Genomic DNA, 27,436 nt, shown 5'->3' on the forward strand with positions numbered 1-27,436 from the left:
TAACAAAGCATCAATGAGGGCTTCAAAAGCAGATGAGCTGAGGCTGGGACAGAATCGGGCAATATCATGGAGATGGAAGCAAATCGTCTTAATGATGTCACAGGTATGTGGTTGAGAGCTCATCTCAGGGTCAAATATGACGAACTGGTTCGAGCTCAGACAGTTGCTAGGGAGAGGAATGCAGTTAGTAGCTAGGCAATGGAGATTGTCATGGGGATCAAAGATGATGGCTTCAGCCTTCCCAATATTTAATTGGAGGAAATTTCTGCTCATCCAGTACTGGATGTCGGACAAACAGTCTGACAACTTAGAGACAGTGGAGGGGTCAAGAGAGGTGGATTACCTCTGAATTCTCTGGAAAAGGTCTCGAACAGCCAAAATAGATCATTTGGCCTCTTCTGTGCTGAATGCTTCAATGGTCAAAAATGTTAGATGTAGATTAGGTTGATTTGAATTTTAAAATTAAACTTGTTTAAAGTTTTTAGTTTTGCACTTTTATGATTGATGTTCAACCACTAAAGGTTACTGCTACCATTTTGATGATTTGCTTCTGTTCAATGAGACTTTGTTGGAAACTCACCGAGTTTAAGCTGAAAACATTGTTGGATTTTTTAAAAAATTATTGATGAGGTGTGGGCGTTGCTGATGAGGCCAGCATTTGTTTCCCATCCCTAATTTCCCCGAGAAGGTGGTGGTGAGCTGCCTTCTTAACCCACTGCAATCCATCTGGTGTACCCACCCCCACAGTGCTGTTAGGGAGGGAGCTCCAGGATTTTTACCCAGCGACAGTGAAGGAACAGCGATATATTTCCAAGTTGAGTTGGTGAGTAGCTTGGAGGGGAAGTTGCAGGTGGTGATGTTTCCATGCATCTGCTGCCCTTGTCCTTCGAGGCCAGTGGTGTTCACAAGAAAAATCGTGGAGGGACAATTGTGATATTGGAAAATTTTAATCAGGCTGCAAGTTGAATTTAAAAATACTTATACCCTGTAGATTTATTTCTTCAAAAAAGTATCTCAGTATATAGAACACAAAAGATGATTCAAGAGTTAAACACATTAGTAACTGCATACAGTACACCAAGTGTACAGTTATTAATGTGTTTAATAACTTACTTACTCTTAATAACCTAATTCAATAATTTACTAACTCTTTTGATTTACCTCCCATTCATCATTCCTCCCGCTCCCCAACCCTCCCATTCCCCGGCCTCGCTGCTTACTGCGTCTCCCATTCACCGCCCTCTTCCTGCTCCCTGCCCCTCCTGCTCATCGACCCTCCCACTCGCCACCTCTCTCCTGCTCACCGCCTGTCTCCTGCTTACTGCCTCTCTCTGACTTGCCATCCCTCCCACACACCAACTCCCCACTCGCCCCCTCTCTCTCCCACTCACCACCTCCCTCCCACTCACCGTCTCTCACTTTCTCTCCTGCTCACCACCCCTGTCCTGCTCCATCTCACTAGCTGCTTCCCTTTCCTGAAACCTCCCAAAATGGAATGTTTTACATCTACCTGAGAGGGTAGGTAGGGACTCAGTTTAACATCTCATGTGAAAGAAAGCACCATTCTAAAGTGCAGTATTGAACCAGAGTGTCAACCTGAATTATGTGCCCCACTCTCTAGCCTGAGGAATTAAACTCAAAACCTTCTCATTCACAGGCAAGGCATAACTGACATACGGGCAGAAGTCCAAACAAACAACAAAAGAAGAGAAACAAATGGATAAAAACTAGAAGTGGCCATTCTCTGTACATTGGGGAAACACACAAAGTTCACTCTGTGGGGGGAAACACTTTGCTGCAAAGAATAGTAAACCTGCCATCTAGCGGTAAGATTTCGCACTGCAGCAGATACGCTAAAAATTCCATCTGCCAATTACAAGAATTGATTTTGTGCCACTAGGACGGAAAGAGCGACTGGTTTGTAGTGGGATACCAAGGAAGAATTATTGGTAGGAAGTGTAAAATAAGGTTGACTCCAACCCCCTCACTACTATAGCCCCATAATGCAAAAGTTAGTTACAAGAGGAAATGAAAGAGGTCAAAACAAGAGTATATTAAAGATTATAACAAATGGTGAATTTAAGTCAGGGTGAGAATTGTACACGAGGGTCACGTACTTCTCTACAAAAACAAAAATCAAAGCTCATGCTGTCATGTTCCACATTATTCTTCAATCATCACAAAGACATTAATAAACATGCAGAAGGGACATGTCATTGGCAAATGAATTTCAATATAGCTAATGTTGAGGAGGTACATTTTAGTGGGTCGAATAAGGAGGACAAGAATTCTTAAAAGAAGTGTCTCAATTGGGTAGGGGAGCAGAGGGATTTGGGGATATGGATACAAAACTCATTTTTTTTAAAAAAAGAAATGCAGGTAAATAAGGTTAATAAAAAACAAACTGGGTTCATTCCTAGAGGGGTAGATTTGAAAAGCAACAAAGTTATGTTAAATTTCTATAGGATCTTGGTTAGACCACATTTGGAGTACTGTGTATGGTTCTGGTCTTCATAAATGATACAGAGATAATGGTGCAAAAATGATTTACAAGGATCCCAGCACTTGGAGCTTGTGCCTATCAGGAGAGGGTATTTTTGCTAACTCTTTCATGGGGTGTCACTGGCAAGGCCAGCATTTGTTACCCGTCCCTAAGTGCCCTTGAACTGAATGACCAGCTCGACCATTTCACAGGGCAGTTAAGAGTCAAGCACATGGCTGTGGGCCTGGAGTCACATGCAGGCCAGACCAGGTAAGTCCTTCCCTAAAGGACATTAGTGAACCAGATGGATTTTTACCAAAAAAAATCAATGCTAGTTTCATGGTCACCATTACTGAGACTAGCTTTCAATTCCAAACTTATTAATTGAATTTAAATTCCACCAGCTGCCATTTGAACCCATACCCCAGCATTAGCCTGGGCCTGCTCGGTTACTAGTCCAGTGACATAACCACTACATCCCCATCACCCCAAGATCGAACAGACTGGGGCTCCTTTCACTTAAAAGATTACTGAGGAGTGACCTGGCAGAGGTCTTTAAAATAATGAGACTTTGATAAGGTGGAGAAGATGTTCTCACTGCATGGAGACCATAACCAGGGGGCAAAGATAAAGTATGGTCACTAATAACTCCAATACCGAATGCAGAAGAAACTTCTTTACCCAGAGAGTGGTGAGAATGTGGAACTCACTGCCACAGGAAGTGGTTGAGCCGAATGGAACAGATGTGTTTAAGAGGAAGTTAGGTAAATGCATAAGAGACAAAGGGATAGAAAAATTGTTGATGGGGTGAAATAAAGAAGGGCGGGGGTGGCTAATGTTGAGCACAAACACTCGGGTGAACCTTTTGGGCCGAATGCTCTGCTCCTGAGGAGTTTCACTGGTTGCTATGAGACATGCTGGACCTGCAATATCTGGGAAACAGGTGGACTCTGACCTTCACACGGTTCTTTCCGAATGATCTCGGTCACAAAGGAATACACTGTAACCCAACATGGATTTATCTCCTCCGGAGACATGAGCAGAATCTTAAACTGATTTCTTTGGAATTGTTCCAATTCTTTGGTATTTTTAATCAATCTGTGGTAATGCTGGCCAATTCTGTGTGTGTGTGTGGTGTCTGCAAGGGTATATAAACTCATTCAGGACCAGTGCTTTGTAACCAGTCTATTGTCATGTGCCGGTTCGTGTGTCTGCTGTATCTCTTGGCTGTCCCAGTTTTGGGGCAGAATGATTCACTCTGTAGACTGCGGGGAAGGTTTGACTTACCCCGGATATCAAAGGACGGGGACATCGTCATTGGTGGATCATTTAACATTCACTATTACAGAGAGGAGCAATTTCTCGACTTCAGATCCCCGCCAAGACCCCCGGAGTGCAAAAGGTCAGTCGGTCCTTCTAACTAGGAGCCGAATTAAATCGTTCCCTTTTGCTTAGATGTTAAATATGAGGGCGATTGGGATTGGAGAATTGACCCCTGCGCCAAGTTTAGCGTTTCCATCTCTCTTTTTTTGACTATGATATAATAAATGTTGGGAGATTGGGGTGGACTAGAGTGTAGAAACTAATAGGTTGTGAGGTTGTGGAACTGCAGCTGAGCTGAAGTTTGGTCCATAGTATTGAAGGTAACAGCTACATATTGCACCTTCCAGGGTCCCTGTGCATCCCCTTCGCATAAAGAACCGTGTGCTTACTCAAGGTTAATCACTTCAGGTGATAACAGCAATTTCTAAAATATACTTTGTTGCCCATTCCTAATTGTCCTTGAGAAGGTGGCGGTGAACTGCCTCCTTGAACTTGTACTCGGTGTAGACTGTGGTGTAATCACACCCACGATGCTCTTAGGGAGGGAGTTCCAGGATTTTCACCCCCCTGTTCCGGTAGGTGTCAGATTCACTACAGTGTCGGAGTGAAGTTGGACCTGGGCAGAAATGCAAAGCAGCCAGTCTGTTATAGGCTCTGCCCCACATTCAGTTCCATTGACTTCAATGGAATATCGGGCGTGTCCTGGAATGGGCGCGAATGTGATTCACCTGATTTGCTGCCTGTCCATGTCCGGGTCCAGCCCCGGCTGAATGCGGTGAAGTCTGTTTGACCCATTTTTTTTTTTCGGTAGCGGTTCTGTTGATTCGTGGCCAGAAGTGCTGGCAAGTTAAAGAACACTTTCAGCTACTGCTGGAAGGTTTCAGCTGCGGCCTCTTGTCAATGAAATGCGGTCCTTCGAATAAAATCTGAAAAATCCCAAATGCACAATACCGAATAAATTCGTTACTGAGAAGTGAATCTGTAGGTAGCCGAGCAGGAGAGGAGGAAAGCAAATTACTTCAGTCGTGATGTGCATTAAAAATATTTAGATCCTTATTTCTAGCCAAGTCACACACATATTCCTTCACCCCATGTTTCCAAATAGGACCGGTTAATTCTTGTCTAGTTGTAACTACAGGACGATCCGGATTTGGCTGTTGTTTCGCCTATTAAACCAAATAAGTCATCAAAAGGACATAGTGACTCAAACAATAACAAAAATAGCTGGAAAAACTCAGCAGGTCTGACAGCATCTGTAGAGAGGAAGACAAGGGTTAATGTTTGGAGTCCGTATGACTCTTCTTCAGATCTGAAAGAGAGTCATTCGGACTCGAAACGTTAACTGTATCCCTCTCCACAGATGCTGTCAGACCTGCTGAGTTTTTCCAGCTATTTTTGTTTTTGTTTCAGATTTCCAGCATCCGCAGTATTTTGTTTTCATCCTAACGACTGAAGTCTGTGTTTTGTCATTGCCTTGAAAATCAAAGGAGGCTGCCGGCTATTGCCGCCAAATAGAGCACAAAGCAAGCAGGACATAGTTTGACAGAGATAGTATTGTAACAAAGTGTTAAGTTAAAGATTCCCATTGATCACTAATTCCAGCGAAGTCTCGCAAAAGAAAAGGTTCTTGGCCAGTTTACCAAGTCACTGTACTTGGGGGGATAGAGTAATTCTGCGTGTCCCACCCTCATTGGGAACACCATTCCATTTCAGTGCCAGTATTGACGAAGGAGCAAGCGGTGTTACTCCACCAGAGTTAGGCTGAGTTCCAGTTTCACACCTCGTTTTCTTCCAACTCAACACGGCTTCCGTTTAAACACTGACAAGATCAAGTCCTAACAATTCGTCTGTCTGTTTGTCTCACAGTTTTGATTTGACGCAGTTTCAGTTTGCCCAGACTATGATCTACACCATCGAGGAAATAAACAGGAACCAGGTCCTGATCCCGAATATTACACTGGGTTACCAGATTCACGATGGCTGTGGGGACCCAGCCATGTCGACCAAAGTAACGACCCTGCTCATTAGCGGACAGGAGGAAACCCTGGCAGACCCGAAATGCAAAACCACCTCTAACATCCCGGCTATCGTTACAGATGCGGAATCCATGCAATCAGTGGCAGTTGCGAGAGTCATTACCCCCTTCAATGTCACAATGGTAGGACACACCATAGCATCAATGCCTTTCCGCTGCACTCTGGCTGCGTTCATGTCAGAAAAAGATGTTCCTTTAATCAGGCGGTTGCTTGATTTCAAAGATGGTTTACTTCCAAGTACAATTTCAAATACTGGTCAAACCGATTCATCACAGGGATGTATGTACATAGACCCACAACAAATCTGAAAATGTTGGAAATGCTCAGCAGGTCACGTAGCATCCGTGGAGAGAGAAACAGAGTTAATGTTTCAGGTCCCGTGACCTTTCCTCGCACTATTCCCAGCATTTTCTGTTTTTATTTCAGATATTCAGCATTCAGGATATTTTGCTTTTCTAAACCTGCTCCTCATACACAGGGGTGCGCTTTGCATAGACTTACATCGAATTTTTAAAAGTTCATTCATGGGATGTGGGTGTCACTGACTGGGCCAGCATTTATTGCCCATCCCTAATTGCCCTTGAGAAGGTGATGCCTTCTTGAACCGCTACAGTCCATGTGGTGTAGGTACACCCACAGTGCTGTTAGGGAGGGAGTTCCAGGATTTTGACCCAGCGACAGTGAAGGAACAGCGATATATTTCCACATCAGGATGCTGAGTGGCTTGGAGGGGAACTTCCAGGTGGTGGTGTTCCCATCGATCTGCTGCCCTTGACCTTCTAGATGGTAATGATCACAGGTTTGGAACGTGCTGTATAATAAGTAGCCTTGGTGATTTCCTGCAATGCATCTTGTAGATGGTACACACTGCTGCTACTGTGAGTCGGTGGTGGAGGGAGTGAATGTTTGTGGATGTGGTGCCAATCAAACGGGCTGCTTTGTCCTGGGTGTTTTTTTTTAATTCATTCATGGGATGTGGACATCACTGGCTAGGCCAGCATTTATTGCCCATCTCTAATTGTCCTTGAGAAGGTTGTGATGAGCTGCCTTCTTGAACCGCTGCAGTCCATGTGGTGTAGGTACACTAACAGTGCTGTAAGGGAGGGAGTGCCAGGATTTTGACCCAGCGACAGTGAAGGAATGGTGATATATTTCCAAATCAGGTGACAAGCTTCTTGAGTGTTTTTTGGAGCTGCACTCATCCAATCAAGTGGGGAGTATTCCATCACACTCCTGACTTGTGCCTTGTAGATGGTGGACAGGCTTTGGGGAGTCAGGAGGTGAGTTACTTGCCGCAGGATTCCTAGCCTCTGACCTGCTCTTGTAGCCACAGTGTTTATATGGCTAGTCCAGTTCAGTTTCTGGTCAATGGTAACCCCCAGGATGTTGATAGCGGAGGATTCAGTGATGGTAATGCCATTGAATGTCAAGGGGTGATGGTTAGTTTCTTACTTGTTAGAGATGGTCATTGTCTGGCACCTGTGTGGTGTGAATGTTACTTGCCACTTGTCAGCCCAAGCTTGGATATTGTCCTGGTCTTGCTGCATTTGGACATGGACTGCTTCAGTATCTGAGGAGTTGCAAATGGTGCTGAACATTGTGCAATCATCAGCGAACATCCCCACTTCTGACCTTATGATGGAATAAAGTAATTGATGAAGCAGCTGAAGATGGTTGGGCCTAGGACACTGATGTTCTGGAGCTGAGATGATTGACTTCCAACAACCACAACCATCTTCCTTTGTGCTAGGTATGACTCCAACCAGACGAGAGTTTTCCCCCTGATTCCAGTTTCGCTAGGGTTCCTTGATGCCACACTCAGTCAAATGTTGTCTTGATGTCAAAGGCTGACATTTATGTTCTACTGAAGCCTCCTCCAAACCTTCCTTATCTAACTCTATCAGCATTACCTCAATTTCCTTCTCCCTCATATGTTTATCTATCTTTGTCTTAAATGCATGGATAGAATCATCATCCTGTGACAGCAAGGCTCACACTCTCACCACACTCTGCACAAGGAAGCTTCTTCTGAATTCCTTATTTGATTTCTTGATGTCTGTATTGATGGCCTCAAGTTTTATATTCCCAAGTGGAATTTTTGAAAATTATTATTTGTTCACGGGATGTGAGTATCACTGGCTAGGCCAGCATTTATTGCCCATCCCTAATTGCCCTTGTTCACAGGGCATTTGAGAGTCAACCACATTGCTGTGGGTCTGTAGTCACATGTAGGCCTGACAATTTCCTTCTCATTAGTGAGCCAGATGGGCTTTTACGACAATGGTTTCATGGTTGTCATCAGACTTTTAATTCCAGATTTTTTTTTATATTGAATTCAAATTTCACCATCCGCCGTGCTGGGATTCGAACCCAGGTCCTCAGAGCATTACCCTGGGTCTCTAGTCCAGTGACAATAACACTATGCCACCACCTCCCTGTGACTGTTCTATCAAACATTTAAAAATTACAAAAAAACATACATTAGGCCACCTCTCATCCTCTTTTTGAAGAGAAAAGTGATCCAGCCTGGTCATCCTTTCCTGATAAGTATTGACTCATATTCTGGTATCATCTCCCATGTCTCTATATGTTTTTTTTATATAATATGGTGACCAGAACTGTACACAGTTACTTTTTTGCTATGCTTAACTTAAAGGTGAAAATGTTTTTAATATTCATTTTCACACAAAGGGTGGTGAAAATCTGGAACTCACTCCATCAAAAAGCTGTTCAGGCTAGTGGTCAATTGAAAATTCTGAAAACTTAGATTGATATTTGATGGGCTAGACTATTAAGAATTATGGAACTAAAAGGGTAGATTGAGTTAAGATGCTGATCAGTCATAATCTAATTGAATGTCTGAACAGGTCCAATCACTATTTCTGTTTCTATGATTTATCTTTAGATCATCATAGGTTCTCTTTAAAAGTTGTTCAAAAGAAGTTAATAACATGCAAAGTGAATGAAATGCTACCATCTAAAGCTCATACAGTTTGAAAACAGTCAAACCCTCTGGAGATAATAAGAAATAGGAGCAGGAATGGACCATACAGCTCTTTGAGCCAGCTTTGCCTTTCACCTTTCTACTTCAACTCCATATTTCCATTGTCTAGAATATAAGAAATAGGATCTCCCTATACCCATTGATCCCGTTAATATCCAAAAATCTATCAATCTCAAAAATGTAAGAATACAAGAGCTAGGAGCAGGAGTAGACCATACAAGCTGTCAAGCCCCCTCCACCATTCAATATAATCATAGCTGATCTTGGGCTTCAACTCCACTCTCCTGACCACTTCCCATATCCCTTAATTCCTTGAGAGACCAAAAATCTATCTCAGCCTTAAATATATTCAATCATGGAGTATCCACAAACATCAGGGGCAGAGAATTTCAGAGGTTCACAACCCTCTAAGTGAAGAAGTTTCTCCTCATGTCAGTCTGAAATGGCGCATCCCCACCTCTTATTCTAAAATGATGGCCCTCAGTTCTCAAGTCCCCAACCAGGGAAAATAATCTTCACTCTTTCATGAGATGTGGGCACTGCTGGCAAGGGCAGCATTTGCTGACCATCCCTGATTGCCCTTGAACGAGTGGCTTGTTAGGCCATTTCATTTATTTATTCATGGGATATGGGTGTCACTGGCTAGGTCAGCATTTATTACCCATCCCTAGTTGCCTTGGTTCAGAGGGCATTTAAGAGTCAACCACATTGCTGTGGGTCTGGAGTCACATGTAGGCCAGACCAGGTAAGGATGGCAGATTTCCTTCCCTAAAGGACACTAGTGAGCCAGATGGGCTTTTACAGCAATTGACAATGGTTTTAAGGTCAACGTTAGATTTTTAATTCCAGATTTTTATTCAATTCATATTCCACTATCTGCCATTGTGGGATTTGAACCCAGATCCCCAGAGCATTACCCTGGGTCTCTGGATTACTAGTCCAGCAACAACATCACTAAACCATCACCTCCCTCAGAGGACAGTTGTCAATCACATTACTGTGGGTCAGGAGTCACATGTAGGCCAGACCTGGTAAGAATGGCAGGTTTCCTTCTCTAAAGGACATTAGTGAATTAGATGGGTTTTTACGACAATCGATGATAGTTGTCATGGTCACCATCACTGACACTATCTTGATATTCCAGATTTATTAATTAAATCTAAATTCCACCAATTGGCATGGTAGGATTTGAAGCCTGTCTCCCGAGTTTGTGACTAGACCTCTGTGTTATTCGTCCAATGGCCAATAATCTCTCAGCATCTACCTTGTCAAACCCTTTAATAATTTTGTATGTTTCAGATTATAAACTCCAGAGATTATAACAGCATTTATGTAGTGCTTTTAACATAATAAGACATCCCCTGTCATCCCAGGAATCAAGCTAATGAATCTTTGTTGCATCCCCTCTAAAGCAACTATATCCTTCCTTAACTGTACCCAAAAATGAAGGCTGCCAATGAAAATCTGGTTTGTGCCTCTGACCTATGCCTTGATAAAGATGTAAACTGCATCTGCACCTTCGTATCTTCTGCTGAAAAGGAGACTTTAAAAGAATATTTAATAAAGACAACTCAAAACTGGCATTTTGAACGCCTAGAGCTTATGTTTCAAGTGACGTTGTCACCACAGTTAGGGAAGAATGTAGGGAAGAATTCCTTTGATATCCAAAGTGCTTTGTTACTTCTTGTAAAATGGGGAACCCTACATTTCATTTACATGACATGTATCTAGATAGGAAGCAGACCATATCTTCACCAACTTCAAAAAATATCATCCCTCTGCACTAGTGAAAGACTCCTAAAATAAGTCTGCTATTTCTCACCGATTACCAGCAGGTTATTCATGCCAGTAAGATGCATGGGCATTCTGATAGTGGAAATATTCAAGAATAACTATTACATGTCGGAATGAAGTAGAATATCACTTGTTGATTCGCAAAGGTTGATCATTTCTAATATAAAATAAAAAACAGAAAATGCTGGAAAAACTCAGCAGGTCTGACAGCATCTGCGGAGAGAGAAACAGAGTTAACTTTTCCAGTCCCTATGACTCTTCTTCAGAGCTCTGTCACAGATGCTGTCAGTCCTGTTGAGTTTCTCCAACATTTTCTGTTTTTATTTTATATTTTATACTAGAAAGGACTCTCATATCATCTTATCATAGGGGCTCGATAAGTCAACTCTGCTTCTCTCTCCACAGATGCTGTCAGCCCTGCTGAGTTTTTCCAGCATTTTTTATTTTTGTTTCAGATTTCCAGCATCCGCAGTATTTTGCTTTTAATTAAATATTTCTAAACTGGCCCACTTGTTTTGGTGGTGGGGGGGGAGGGGGGGTTGATAAAGCCGCATTTATTGACCTGAGAATCCAATTAGCAATTCGAATTTCTAATGATCACTTGTCCTTTACACCTCTCCCAGTTCAGCTATTCCGCTGCTTACGACTATCTCAACAATATGTACGAATTCCCGACCTTTTTCCGAACTATTCCGAATGACTATCACCAAGTGGACGGTCTGGCCCAGCTCGTCAAATACTTTGGATGGAACTGGATCGGGACAATAAGGAGCAACTCCACCTACGGTGCCCTGGCCATGGACGAGATTATCAAAAGTATGGAAAGCTTCGGCATTTGCATCGCTTTCTCTGAAGCCGTTCACAAGACGGACTCCAAAGAGAAGCTACTGAGTCTCATCGACATCATCAAAGAAGCCACCACAAGGATTATTGTTGCCTTCGTCGCCCAGGCGGATATGGCCGTCCTACTGCAAGAAATTGTCCGCCAGAACGTGACGGGGATCCAGTGGGTCGGGAGTGAGTCCTGGATCACGATGCCCAACATCTCTCCCAAGGAAGACGCCAGGTTCCTGGCTGGGACGGTGGGCTTCGCTGTCCCCAGGGCAGTGCTCCCGGGGCTCAAGGAATTTCTCCTGGAAGTGCATCCAACGAAATTCCCCGGGAATGTCTATGTGACCGAGTTCTGGGAGACCACCTTCGAATGCTTCTGGCAAACGCCGGAAAACCTCAGCCAGGCGGGCGGTGGAGCGGCGCAGGTCAAGCTTTGTACGGGAGATGAGAAGCTGGGTGAAATAGACAACCAATACACCGACACATCTCAGCTGAGAATCGCTTACAATGTCTACAAAGCCGTGTACGCCATCGCACATTCACTCAATAAAATGCTATCCAAAACTAACTTTACCTTTTCGCAACTTGACCTTTGGGAGGTAGGACCTTGTAACTTTCTCGGGAATCTGCTAATACTTCAAAAAAAATCTCACATTCCCTGGTTTAAAAAATAAAACACAATCCTGGTCCCGCGCGTTTCTGAAGATTTTATCAATCCCAGAAATGCCTTTTTTTTTACACACTATATTCATACCCTAAATTATAGTGAGGATGCTAAACTATTGGATTCCGTGTAACGTTTGAGTGTAGGTCAGACCTGACTCTGGATTCACATTGCAACTTTAGAACCTTTGGAGAGTATAATAAGGCTCCCAATTTAGCTTCAATGTCAAGACATTTGGACCCATTGTTCTGCTTAACTGGCAAAGCCTGTCTCTAAGCGGAATCTCTATAATGGGCCAGTCTCACGTATACCTCCAGTGTATCTCCAATGCCGGGCCAAATCTAGTTTACAAGAACATTCAGGGAAGCACCCGACCCTGAACGAATTCAACTTCAATTTAAATCGACGGAGAATAAGCGATGCTTATTCGAACCATATCAAACGCCAGTTTCTATGGCGTTTTCCCCACCTGTCAGCAGAATGTCAAAGAAATTGTGCAAATTGCCGTTTACGCTGTTTCTCTGAGATTCCGCCGAAGTTGCGGTGGACACTTGGGTAGTTGCTGTCTTGTGTGGGGCAAACTTGATGGGCCAGCCGGCCTTGTCCTGGCTGAATGCTGCTCCAGAGATCGGCAGAGAGGTCCCGAGGGGCATCACCGCTCCTCTTCCACCCAGTCATGAGCCTGGGGCCAGAAGTACAGTTGCCAAAATCGGACTAGTCGCTAAAGTGTAAATGCATCCTTAGATTATCATCAATGGAGCCAACACACAAAGAGAATCTTTGCAAGGCCATGTTACATCCTGGTAGGAATGTCCATCAGAACAATTCTCGCATTCCTCACCCCACTCACTCTACAATGCAACATTTAACCCCAAAACTGTAACAAGTCTAGCAAAGGGTGCAGAACGTTATCGGCTCAAAACAGTTGAGGTAAAAGTGGTCATGTGTTGCGATGCAAGGCATATAACTGAAACGTTAATTTCCCTCTCCTCTTACAGTTAATAACATTTTCTCTTTGGATTTCTGACTTCCAAAACTTGATAGAGTTAGAGATTCTTACAGGGTAGAAAGAAATCATCTGGTCATTGTAACTATGCTGGTTCCTTTGAAAGAATTATCCAATTATCCTATAACCTCTGCCTCCCCGGCCCCACCCATTCTTACCCCTACCCCCCTGGCAACTCCTATACTTAGCCCCCTACCCACCCCCCACGCCCTCACATTATTACCCCCGCCCCTCCCATTATTACCCCCTTCTCCCCGCCCCTCACATTATTACCCCCACCCCTCCCATTATTACCCCCCTACCCCCCGCCCCTCCCATTCTTACCCCCCCTACCCCTGCATTTTCAAGTGTTTATCAAACTCCCTTTTGCAAGTTACTGGTACACCTTTTTAGACCGGGCGTTCCAAATTGCTGTGCAAAAGTAATCTGCTCATCTCCCCTCTGGGTTCTTTGGTCAATTATCTTAAATCTGTGTCCACTGGTTACTGACCCTTCTGCCAACAAAAACAGTTCCTTCTGAGTAGCTCTTCCAAAGCCCTTTATAATTTTAAACACATCTATTAAATCTTTCTTAACATTCTCTGCTCTAACAACTCACTATGTAAAACAAGTCTCTCCTCACGACCCCTCTGATTCTTTTGATGTGATCTCTGGACAGGAGGGAGGATTTTCTCTTGTTGCTGTGTGTCGATGATTTTGTGGGCACAAGATTCAGATTACTTCTTGCCACTGTTTATAGAAGAGTTTATTCATCAAAATTGTCCATCATGTGTAATATGTCACAGATATATGTTGACCAGAACAACTCCTCCATTCAGCAGAAAGACCCTGAAATAATGTTTTCCAAATGGAACCAGTGATCATTTATGTTCAGATTTCCAATTTTCTGAAAATAAATTCTGTACATTTTGATGGGGAGAAGATTTTAAAATGAGTTCTAGTTTTTATTTAAGGCTAAACAATCAATTGTGTTATGAAATGTAATCTCACCAGTGACTTGCATGTAATGTTCTCTTTTTTCTCTTTTTATCCAAGCTACTTCATCATATGTATGCTGTGAATTTTACAGCCAAGAATGGAGAAAGTATATACTTTGATGAAAACTTAGATACAGTCCCATTGTATGAATTGGTCAATTGGCAGATGAACTCTGAAGGGGTCGCTCACGTTGTGACAATTGGACATTATGATGGACTTATAGATTTTAATAAAAGGCTATATATAAACAAAGAAAATATTATTTGGATAAATGGGAAAAAGGAGGTAAGTTCATCTTAAAAACATGCTAACTTCAGATTGTACATTATGGTCTGGAATTCCATTGTAGGGTCCTAAGGTATCATCACTTAATGGGTTCATTTGAAATCTCTTCCTCAACTAATTTAATGGATATATAAATACAGCATCTCGATCACCCAGAAAGACGGGGCAGAGGGTGCATGGCAATACCATCACCTCCAAGTTCCTCTCAAAGTCGCACACCATTATTCATTGTTACTGTATCAAAATCCTGGAACTCCCTGCTTAACTGCGCTATATGAGTATCTTCACTGCAGTGGCTGTGTCAGATGATGTAGAAGGGCCCACCATCATGTTCTCAAGGGATGGGCAATAAATGCCAGCCTTAGTGGCAACACCCACATTCCAATCATTTGTTTTTAACACCCCTTTATAACCTATTATATATTTAATCATAAAAGCTGAATAGAAAATACTATTTCCTCTGGTTGAGGAGTCAATGAGAAGGGATCATGAATTTAAAACCAACTGAATGAATGAGCAGAGAGTTTTGACGAAGTCTCTTTCTCTGCCAAGAGCTGATAGAGCATCAAATGCTTTCGTACAGGGAATGGTTGTGGCAGAGATCATTTCATCTTCTAGGGAATCATTAGATAATATTTGAAGCTGAGGAACCCATAGAGCTCTGGAAAGAGAAGGGCGATTAGAGTAGTTTTGAATTGTTCATGTAAAGAGCTGTCACAGATACAATGCACTGAATGGCCTTTAGCTCTATTTCTAAATCTTCCTGACCTTTTATTTTGTTCACAGATATTCTAATCAGTAAGAGTCTAAATGCTAAAATTCCAACCCTGAGTGAACACATGCAAGTCTTTGTCTCCATGAAACACTAATGATCATTCCATATTCCTAGGTATGCAGTGTCCATTCCTGTAACCACAGTGCTGTCAATAGAAACAAGGTTTAAATAATTGAAAGGAATTACCTGTGGCTCAACAATCTGTAAAAGCAAATATGGGCAGAATTCCTTACGAGTATCTCCCAAGCCTCCCACTGTAACTTTGGAGGGGGGGAACCAATGGAAGTCCCAGCAAAACAGCGTAGCTGTCTGAAGTTACAGGGGGAGGGGATTGTGAGGACCCTGCTGGATGCCCCATCTAATGCTGTCCAACCCCTGGGCTAAGCCCAGCCAGACACAAAGAGGAGCAGGAGATCTCTGACACAAGCTGTACACTTTACACAGTTTTTCTTTCTGAATGATTTTTCTCAGAGTTGTCTTTCTTAACAGTACCAACCTGTCTGTAGTCCGTACATATCCACCTTTTTAATTACCTCTCTAATCTAGCTAATTTGATTCAATATTAAACTATATTCAGCAGGTTTTGGAGTTGCGTCTTGTTTAGAAACTGTTGTTTCAATTTTAACCCATTTAATTGCAACTAGGATTTTCTTAATTGGTAATTGTATTAAATGAAACCTGAAGATAATAAAGACCATAAGACCATAAGACATAGGAGCAGAAATTAGGCCATTCGGTCCATCGAGTCTGCTCCGCCATTCAATCATGGCTGATAAGTTTCTCAACCCCATTCTCCCGCCTTCTCCCCGTAACCTTTGATCCCCTTACCAATCAAGAACCTATCTATCTCGGTCTTAAATACACTCAATGACCTGGCCTCCACAGCCTTCTGTGGCAATGAATTCCATAGATTCACCACTCTCTGGCTAAAGAAGTTTCTCCTCATCTCTGTTCTAAAAGGTCTTCCCTTTACTCTGAGACTGTGCCCTCGGGTCCTAGTCTCTCCTACTAATGGAAACATCTTCCCCACATCCACTCTATCCAGATATGTCTCAGTTACAAACATACAGGTTAGGAGCAGGAGTAGGCTATTTGGCCCCTCAAGCCTGCTCCACTATTTGATAAGATCAAGGCTGATCTGACTGTGATCTCAACTTCACATTCCACCTAACTCCGATAACCTTTGATTCCCTCATTAGTCAAGAATCTATTTGCCTCTGCCTTTAAAATATTTAAGGACCCTGTGTCTACTGCTCTCCGGGGAAGATAGTTCCAAAGGCTTACAACCCCCCAAGAGAAAAAAATTTCTTCTCGCCTCCATCTTAAATGGGAGGCCCCCTAGTTCTAGTGAAACATCCTTCCAGTATCAAATCCCACCAGGATCTTATATGTTTCAATAAGATCGCCTCTCAATCTTCTAAATTCCAGTGGATACAGGCCCAGCCTGTCCACCCTTTCCTTGTAAGATAACCCCCACCCCCAACCCAGGTATCAGCCAGATGAACCTTCTCTGAACTGCTTCTAATGCATTTATATCCTTTCTTAAGTAAGGAGACCAAAACTGCACAGAGTACTCTTACTTCGGTTACCTGATAATAAGAACCCGTTGCAATATAACCAGGTACAAGATTAAAAAATGCTATGATGTTAAGCAATTTCTTCTTTTAGAGGTCACTGGATTCCGCAATATACCATTTATTTATCCTAGGTTCCCCGTGGAGTTTGTTCGGACAGTTGTCTTCCTGGCACATGGAAAACAGTCAAAAAAGAAATGCCTCTGTGTTGTTTTACCTGCATACCTTGCTCTGATGGTGAATTCAGCAATATGACAAGTATGTATGAATATTCAATCATGTGACTATACATCACAAAAAAAGCCACTGTGCCCTTGCCAGCTCTTTGAAAGAACTATCTAATTAGTCGCACTGCCTCAAATTTATGCCCATAGCCCTCCAAATGTTCTCCTTTCAAGTAAATATTCAATTCCTTTTTGAAAAATACTATTGAGTCTGCTTCCACCACTCCTTCATGCAGTGCAACTTGAAGAGTAAACAAAATTCTCCTCATCTCCCCATCCCATCCCACCCCCAATTCTTTCACCAATTATATTAAATCTGCATCATCAAGTTACCAATCCTTCTGTCAGTGGAAACAGTTTCCCCCTATCTTTTCTTTATTCGTTCATAGGATGTGGGTGTTACTGGCCAGGCTAGCATTTATTACCCATCCCTAGTTACCCTAGTTGAGGGGGAATCTAGTAGAACCCCTCAGAATTTTTTTCACCTCGATTTTCCTTAACCTTCTTCACTTTAAGGTGAACAAACTCTAATTTCTCCACATGTCTGAATTCCCCCATGCTTGTGGTATTCTGGTAAATGTATGAGCTGACGATGGTGAGTTCAGCAATCTGACAGGTGTCATAGAGTCATGGAGTCATTACGGAACAGAGGGAAACCACTCAGTTCAGCATGTCCGTGTCACCTCCTGCGTAGAACAATCTAATCAGCCCCACTTCCCCCGCTCAATCCACACTGCCCTACAAGCTTATTTCCGTCAAGTGCCCATCCAATTTCCTTTTGAAATCATTAATCATCTCTGCTTCCACCACCCTGGTCGGCAGTGAGTTCCAGGTCGTCACCACTCGCTGCCTAAAAAAGTTTTTCATCGCATGCCCCATGCAACTCATGCCCAAAACCTTCAATCTCTGTCCCCTAGTGCTTGTACCATCAGCTAACAACAGCTTTTCTTTGTCTACTTTATCTAAACCTGTCTAAACTGTACACTTCTATCAAATCTCCCCTCAATCTCCTTTGTTTCAGGGAGAACAGCCCCAGCTTCTCCAACCTAAATTTGTAGCTAAAATCCCCACATCCCTGGAACTATTCTGGTAAACCTCTTGTGCACCTTCTCAAGCACCCTAACATCCATCTTAAGGTGTGGTGACCAGAACTGAAGCAATACTCTAGTTGTGACCTAACCAGAATTTTATACAGGTTCAGCATAACTCCCTTTATACTTTGCTAATGTCACAGAACGTATCAGCTCTCTTCCTGCCCGTAATCAGTATGTTTTATATGGAAAGAGTAGTCTTTTCTTATTCTAATTAAATAATTCAGCTGCGAGCTTTCATGCTGTAAAAATAAAGAAGGTTATTTGTTCTTACACACGTATTCCGAATTAACAGAATTTCTCACACTGGTATCATGCATACACACACACACACACACATACACACACAGATTGTACACGGTGCACCTTTACAGATTACAATTAATTCCATTTCGGATTTATGATTTCCGGCCTTCCATGTGGCAGGCCTATGGTTTCTTGAATAGATTTGATGATATAAAGTTGAAATGAAGGCCTTGGAAAGTGAAGGGTTCAGGAAGGTCATGAGGTTTCTTGTAGTTGAATATCTAGAAGGTTGCTTCTCAGGTGAACTTTGAAAGTGGAACAGGTTAAGTACTTTGGCTGTTTGATGACTTGCAGATAAGTTCAGAGTCTCGTTCTCAGATTGGCTGACGACTGGTGGTTCTGATGGATCTGCTGGGTCATGCGATAATAAAAGTGCAGTCCTTGAAACTAGTTTCGATCAAATGACCACTGTGTTAAAACTTCTGAGGCCCACCCTGTCTAGTTTGGATGGGGGAGGCCATTGCGATACAATGAGAAGTTGATAGTGGCCACTGAGTTTCAATCTTCCCTTTTGTCCAGAATGAAACATGGAGACAGGCAGTTTGGATGCTCCACAGCCTTTCACTCTACACGTATGACTTTGAAATACCAACAGTGTCTCTTATTGCTTTCTCGTAGATTCAGTATCTTGCTTAAAATGCCCACCAGAATACTGGTCCAATCATTTAAGGACCCAATGTGTGCCAAAGAAGATTGAATTCCTTTCATTTGATGATGAGATGGGAAGTTCACTATTGACACTCGCAGTGATTGGAGCCTGCTTGACAGTGGCTACAGGTCTTATTTTTTATAAGCACAGACAGACCCCTCTTGTCAAAGCCAATAACTCTGAGTTAAGCTTCCTTCTTCTTTTTGCATTGACTCTTTGCTTCCTCTGCTCTTTGACCTTTATTGACCAGCCCTCTGTCTGGTCCTGCATGTTGCGTCACGTGGTGTTCAGTATCACTTTTGTTCTTTGTCTCTCTTGTATTTTGGGGAAAACACTTGTTGTGTTGATGGCTTTCAAAACCAGACTCCCCAACAATAAAAGGATCAAATGGTTTAGTCCTATGCATCAAAGACTGAACGTTTGTGCCCTCACGTCTGTCCAAACTATAATTTGTATTATCTGGCTCACCTCTTCACCTCCTTTCCCCGTTAACAGCACAAAGTACTACAAGACTATAATTATACTGGAATGTAACATCGGGTCCTTGGTGTATTTCTGTTGTGTGTTCAGTTATATCGGTGCTCTTGCGTGTCTGTGCTGTGCGCTCGCGTTTTTAGCCCGAAAACTGCCAGACAATTTCAACGAGGCGACTTTCATAACCTTCAGCATGCTTATATTTTGTGCTGTGTGGATCACATTTATCCCAGCTTATGTCAGCTCCCCCGGTAAGTACACGGTGGCCGTCGAAGTGTTTGCTATTCTGGCATCGAGCTACAGTCTCCTGTTTTGCATTTTTGCCCCCAAATGTTACATCATCCTGCTTCAACCAGAAAAAAACACAAAGAAATGTTTAATGCGTAGATCGAACACAAGAACCCTCTGAACGTTCTCCAGAAGTGAGGCTATGTAATTTTATAATAACTGTCCAATGCTTTATCCTAATCAAATAGTTGCAGCTTTTGGGCTATTTTGCTGCGACACTCAGAGAAGTGTCAATTTAAATTACATGCGAGCATACAAATTAGGGGCAGGAGTAGGTCAATCGGCCCCTCGAGTCTGCTCCGCCATTCAGTAAGATCACGACTGATCTGACCGTAACCTCAACTCCACATTCCCACCAACCCCCCCCAATCACTTTTCACCTCTTGTTTATCAAGAATCTACCTCTGCCTTAAAGATATTCATTGGCCCTCTTCCACCGCCTTTTGAGGAAGAGAGTTCCAAAGACCCAAAATATTTCTCCTGGGGTGGAGTTTGACAGTCCCCTCCTGGTGGGGGCGGTGCCATAAAATGCGGCGAGTCGTTGAAAAGTCCATTGACATCGGGTGGGGGGGGCTGGAAAATCCTGCCAGCGGGAGGGGACGTGAAATTTTGCCCCTCATCCCTGTCCTTAATGAGTGACCCCTTATTTTTAAACAGTGATCCCTAGTTCTAGATTCTCCCACAAGAGGAAACATCCTCTCCACATCCACCCTGTCAAGAGCCCTCAGGATTTTATATGTTTCAATCACGTCACCTCTTACTCTTCTAAACTCCAATCGATACAAGCCTAGCCTGTCTAACCTTTGAGCTTGAACTTGAAAGAAAATGTATATTAGTAAGGAAACATGAGATTTCATGTACAGATTTAAAATGTTTCCTTGTAACGACTCATGCAGCGTTTGCATCGATTATGAAATGTACAGTGTGTTCTTGTTTCCATGATTAACTAAAACTCATATTCTCCACCTGGCACTTACAGCATTAGCAATAAATTTGTGAAATGCACAGAGATTTTGTGTGCTTTGCATTTATTCCAAAATATCGTAGATTGGGGTTTATGCATTCGGTAGCATTGTAAATAAAGTGAGCAGATCTCTGCTTGTCTTACAACAGTTTCAGAAAATGATTTGAAAAGAGCAGCCCTCAGATATTGCTATCAATAATAATCAAAGGAAATCTCGCAGTTCGGCTTAGATCCAGCTAATAAAGACCAGAGGAAACAGTTTTAATGTGTGTAGAAACGCGCTCTGGGAGGCTGATTAGTCAAACAAAATGAACTTTATTTACCTGAGAGCTTCTGTGGCTGCTTGCATCCAGCCAGCCCCTCATACTGCCATTTTTTCCTAGGGAGCCCCTCCCTAGAATTTATTCCCCCACACACGCTAGCCAGACAATGGTTGAACATATCACGTAACCCCTATTCAGTTGAACAGATCTTATAGTGACAGTCATCACAATATATTTACAATGTCATTAGCAGTTAACCAATTCATTATGACCAAAGGAAATTCACCTGCTCTTTAACATGTCACTAACACATGGAAGTGAAGGAAACAGGAACAGAGTAACAGCTGCCCCTCAAACCTATTCAGTTAGAACATGGCGAATCTGAACCTCAACTCCATTTAGTCACATTTGCTTCATATCCCTAATAAAAATCAATTGATCTCAATCTTGAAAGCTCCAGTTGTCCCGGCATTCACAACCTTTTGAGGCCAAAAATTCCAGATTTCCACTGCCCTTCGTATGAAAAAGTGCTGCCTGATCTCCTTCCTGATTGGCCCAGCTCTAATTTTAAGATTCTTCCAGCAGAGGAAATGGTTTCTCTGCATGTACCCTAACAAATCATTCTATCATTGCCCCTTAAAGTGAAATCTTCCTTTATGATATTTTAAAACACATTGAAAAAATCAAACACAAATGATATTCAAACTGATTGGTATATTGAACATTTACAAGGTCTCACTGGCCTGCACAGTATGGAATTGATATTCACATCTGAAAAGAAAAACTTTAAATCGACCATTGCCAAAAATAAGTTACATACAGCAAAAATTTCCAATAACTTATGTACAAAGTGCAGTACCAGTCTGAACATATTGATATTAGTAACTACACCAATACGGTTATATATCTGAACCAGAAATGTTTGACTTAACACAGCTTGACTAAGTAATGGAAGGGATACAGTATGAAACCTTTACATGCCAAATAAAAATGTTTTAACAATGCCTAATGGAGGCAGAAGTTGGAAAAAAAATATTGGGCAAATTACAACATTAAATTTGTGACTACACTTCAAAAGTACTTGTTGGTTGTAAAGTGCTTAGTTAATGGAAAGCGTTGTAGAAATCTATGTCACCCTGCCTTCAAAGTATCAGGGTACACTTAACAGATTTGTGTGCAATTCTTTAATCGCTGTTTTAATGAAAATGTCCATCAATTCAAACACCTCTGTTAAAATAACAGGTAAAGTAATTGCATCTGAGTGTGCTTAGTAGTTTAGACTAATTTTCTCATCATAATTTCAAACCCTGAATATCCAATTCATCTTTTCATCTTCATATAGCATTCTATATTACCTTGTTTAAGTGTGAAAATGTAAATCTAGAACTGAGGAATGCCATGTGAAGATGAAAAGTATTAGGAACAGAAGTAAGCCATTCAGCAACTCAATTCTGCTCCACTATTTCATCAGAGCATGCTGATCTGTGTCTATTTATCCAGCTTCGCTTTTTTTTATTCATGGAATGTGGGCGTCACTGGCTAGGCCAGCATTTATTGCCCATCCCTAATTGCCCTTGTCAGAGGGCATTTTAAGAGTCAACCACATTGCTGTGGGTCTGGCATGTAGGCCAGACCAGGTAAGGACAGCAGATTTCCTTCTCCAAAGGGCATTAGTGAACCAGATGGGTTTTTACAACAATCAACAATGGTTTCACCATTAGACTTATTTATTGAATTCAAATTCCACCAACTGCTGTGGCATTCAAACCTGAATCTCCTAGAGCATTATCCTGGATTACCAGTCCAGTGACAATACCACTATGCCACTGCCTCCCCCTTGATATCCTTCTCTAACATTACTCTATTGACCTCAGTTTTGAAAGCTCCAATTGACCATGAGCATCTACAGAGATTCCAGATTTCTACTGCCCTTTGAGTAAAAGGAATATTTCAAAAATACATTAAATGATCATCTTGATATCACCAAAATTAATTTCAAACTTACATGCAGAAATGTTTCAGAACACATTACCACCATTACGAGCATTTCTAAATCAGCAGCTTTCAACTGATCTTATTTTGGTTAGTTCAAAATCACCTATACAATGAAACATTAGCAACTAAAATGTTGTTGTATTTGCCACTGTGCATTGGGAGGAGGTGACAGTGCTGATATGCAACATTTTTCAGCAACATATACTCCATTCACAGAGGGTGACTGCCAATGCACTTATATTTATATCATGCCATGTGAGACATGCAGGCTGTCACACAAAGCTTCTTTTAGTCATCATCAAAAGTGGAATAAGAACTCCTTTTATTTATTTTGAATTCATTCTTGGGAAGTGGACATTGCTGACAAGACCAGTATTTATTGCCTATCGCTAACTGCTCTCAAGAAGTTGGTAGTATGCTTTCTTCTTGAACCGCTGCAGGCAGGTGGTGAAGGTCCTCCTACCATCTTGTTAAATAGGGAGTTCCATTCTTTTTAACCAAACGTGACAATATGGGAGCTGCCTCCCTGTAGTTTCCTCTATTCAGCACCATTAACAAAATCTTTAAGTACTCATTTAGGGTGTTTTAAAGAACTGAGATAAGCCCCGACAAAATTATTTAGTATATCACTACAACATCTTGTAGCGTGTTTATGCTAGATATTAAGAAAGATGGCCAAACATTTGTTCAGAAAGATGGGTTTTAAGGAGGCTCATAAAGGAGAAGAGTGGATGCGGAGGTTAATGGATGCAGAGGGTTAATGGTGTAACTCACAGTGCAGGTCAGAGGCTGGGTATTCTGCATTGGGTGAGTGGCTCAACTCTTCGGTAGAATAATACAAAACAAAAAGGGGTGTGCCCCGCACCCGTGCCAACGCATTATTGTGCGTGATGATGTCAGGTCGCATTCCTAACATCATCATGCCCAAACGGAACGATACAGCAGGCCTGTGGGCCTAGAAATCAGGAGCCCTCGCAATTTATTCAAATTCAAATAAATTGCATTTTACATCTTGTTAATGTCCCAATTGACTGAAGTAATACATAGTGGCAGCAATAAAACACTTGGTGAGTGTGATTCACGCCAGGTGGGGATCTCAATTTTTGAACTGAAAGGTTGTAAGGGTGGGATTAAAGTCACTAGCTGTGTCCTTAGTCTGAAGTCAGCAGTTGAGGATGCTGTGATTGCTGGCAGTGTTTGATATATAAAGCTGTGTTTCCAGGGGATACGTTGGCTGTTAGGAGGCATCATTTTTCCTGCTGGGAGGTGAATTTAGACCCTCAACTGCACCTTATCTTACTCATTAGGGAAAACATAGGAATAGTGGTCTCCGTGGGAGACACATTGCCAGGTAGATGCCAATGTTGTAGCTGTACTGAAACAGCTTGGCAAGTGGCATGGCAAGTTCTGGAGCACAAGTCTTCAGTACTATTGCTGGAATATTGTCAGGGCCCATAGCCTTTGCAGTATCCAGTGCCTTCAGCCATTTCTTGATATCACATGGAGTGAATCAAATTGGCTGAAGACTGGCATCTGTGATGCTGGGGACCTCCGGAGGAGGCCGAGATGGACCATCCACTCGGCACTTCTGGCTGAAGGTTGTGGCAAATGCCTCAGCCTTATCTTTTGCACTGATGTACTGGGCTCCCCCATCATTGAGGATGGGGATATTTGTGGAGCTTCCTCCTCCAGTGAGTTGTTAATTGTCCAGCACCATTCACAACTGGATGTGGTAGGACTACAGAGCTTAGATCTGATCTGTTGGTTGTGCAATTGATTATTTTTGTCTATTGCTTGATGTCTATGCTTATTCTGGGAGAGGTAGTGATATTGTCACTGGACTAATAATCCATAGACCCAGGGTAATGCTCTGGGGATCTGAGTTTGAACACCTCTGCCCAGCAGATGTTGGAATTTGAATTCAATCAACAAAAATCTGGAATTAAAAGTCTAATGGTGACCATGAAACCATTGTCAATTGTTGTAAAAACCCACCTGGTTCACTAATGGAAGGAAATCAGCCATCCTCACCTGGTCTACATGTGACCCCAGGTCTACAGCAATGTGGTTGACTCACAACTGCCTTCTGAAATGGCCTAGCAAGCCACTCAGTTGTATCAAACTGATAAAAAGTCAATAAGGAACGAAACCAGATGGACCACCCAGCATCAACCTAGGCACCAAAAATGACAACAGCAAACTTGGCCCTGTTGACCCTGCAAAGTCCTCCTTATTAACATCTGGGGGCTCATGCCAAAATTGAGAGAGCTGTCCCACTGACTAGTCAAGCAACAGCCTGAGATAGTCATACTCATGGAATTAAGCTTTACAGACAATGTCCCAGACACCACCATCATCATCCTTGGTTATGTCTTGTCCCAGGACAAGCCCAGCAGAGATGGTGGCACAGTGGCATACAGTCAGGAGGGAGTTGGCTGAACTGGCTGAATCCTAAAGGACATAGCTTCTAGACTGGGTCTGCAGCAGGTGGTGAGGAACCAAAAAGAGGGTAAAACATACTTGACCTACCTGCCACAGATGCATCTGTCCATGGCAGTAACGGTAGGAGTGACTACCGCACAGTCCTGGTGGAGACGAAGTCCCGCCTTCACATTGAAGATACCTCCACCGTGTTGTGTGGCACTATCATCGTGCTCAATGGGATAGATTTCGAACAGGTCTAGCAAATTAAAAATTGGGCAATCATGAAGCTATTTGGGCCATCAAAGGCAGCAGAATTGTACTCAAACACAATCTGTAACCTCATGGCCCAGCATATCCCCCACTCTACCATTACCATCAAGCCAGGGGATCAATCCTGGTTCAATGAAAAGTGCAGGAGCAGCACCAAGCATACCTAAAAATGAGGTTTCAACCTGGTGAATCTACAACTCAGGATTGCTTGCATGCCAAAACAGCATAAGCAGCAAGTGATAGACAGAGCTAAGTGTTTCCACAACCAATGGATCAGATCTAAGCCCTGGAGTTCTGCCACTTCCAGTCGTGAATGGTGATGGACAATTAAACAACTCACTGGAGGAGGAGGCTCCACAAATATTCCCATTCTCAATGATGGGGAGTACAGCACATCAGTGCAAAAGGTAAGGCTGAAGTATTTGCAACAATCTTCAGCCAGAGGTACTGAGTGGATGATCCATCTCGGCCTCCTCCGGAGGTCCCCAGCATCACATGCCAATTCGGCCAATTTGATTCACTCCATGTGATATCAAGAAACAGCTGAAGGCACTGGGTACTGCAAAGGCTATGGGCCCTGACAATATTCCAGCAATAGTACTGAAGACTTGTGCTCCAGAACATGCCATGCCCCTAGCTAAGCTGTTCCAGTATAGCTACAACACTAGCATCTACCTGATTGTGTGGAAAATTGCCCAGATATGTCCTGTACACAAAAAGCAAGATAAATCCATCCAGCCAATTACCGCCCCATCAGTCTACTCTCAATCATTAATAAAGTGATTGAAGGGGACATCAACAGTGCTATCAAGCGGCACTTACTTAGCAATAACATGCTCACTGACACCCAGTTTGGGTTCTGTCAGGGTCACTCAGCTCCTGACCTCATTATAGCCTTGGTTCAAACATGGACAAAACAGCTGAACTCCAGAGGTGAGGTGAGAGTGACTGCCCTTGACATCAAGGCAGCCTTTGACCAAGTGTGGCATCAAGGAGCCCTAGCTAAACTGGAGTCAATGGGAATCAGATGGATAGCTCTCCACTGATTAGAGTCATACCTAGCACAAAGGAAGGTGGTTGTGGTTGTTGGAGGTCAATCATCTCAGTTCCAGGACATCACTGCAGGAGTTCCTCAGGGTAGTGTCCTAGGCCCAAACATCTTCAGCTGCTTCATCGATGGCCTTCCTTCCATCATAAGGTCAGAAGTGGGGATGTTCGCTGATGATTGCACAATGTTCAGCACCATTCGCGACTCCTCAGATACTGAAGCAGCCCATGTCCAAATGCAGCAAGAGCTGGACAATATCCAGGTTTGGGCTGACAAGTGGAAAGTAACATTCGCACCATGCAAGTGCCAGGCAATGGCCATTTCTAACAAGAGAGAATTTAACCATCGCCCTTGATGTTCAATGGCATAAGCATCACTAAATTCCCCACTATCAACATTCTGGGGGTTACCGTTGACCAGAAACTGAACTGGTCTAGCCATATAAATACTGTGGATACAAGAGCATGTCAGAGGCTAGAAATCCTGCAGCGAGTAACTCACCTCCTGACTCCCCAAAGTCTGTCCAGAAGGCACAAGTCAAGAGTGTGATGGAATACTGTCAGCTTGCATGGATGAGTACAGCTCCAACAACACTCGAGAAGCTTGACACCATCCAGGGCAAAGTAGGCCACTTGATTGGCACCCCATCCACAAATATCCACTCCCTCCACCACAAACGAACAGAGGC

At 42.8% G+C, this 27,436-nt stretch overlaps 1 protein-coding gene across 1 annotated transcript; it reads left to right on the forward strand.

The window, feature by feature from the left end:
* Positions 1–66: 66 nt before the first annotated feature.
* LOC144694106 (extracellular calcium-sensing receptor-like) lies at positions 67–19,905 on the forward strand. The gene is made up of 7 exons (XM_078564463.1): positions 67–103; positions 3,719–3,884; positions 5,672–5,963; positions 11,263–12,069; positions 14,176–14,403; positions 16,887–17,010; positions 18,992–19,905. The coding sequence occupies exons 1-7, from the start codon at positions 67–69 to the stop codon at positions 19,903–19,905; spliced, it is 2,568 nt and encodes an 855-aa protein (XP_078420589.1).
* Positions 19,906–27,436: the final 7,531 nt, after the last annotated feature.

This window comes from Cetorhinus maximus, chromosome 19 (genome assembly GCF_964194155.1).
Source record: "Cetorhinus maximus chromosome 19, sCetMax3.hap1.1, whole genome shotgun sequence".
Classification (NCBI taxonomy): domain Eukaryota; kingdom Metazoa; phylum Chordata; class Chondrichthyes; order Lamniformes; family Cetorhinidae; genus Cetorhinus; species Cetorhinus maximus.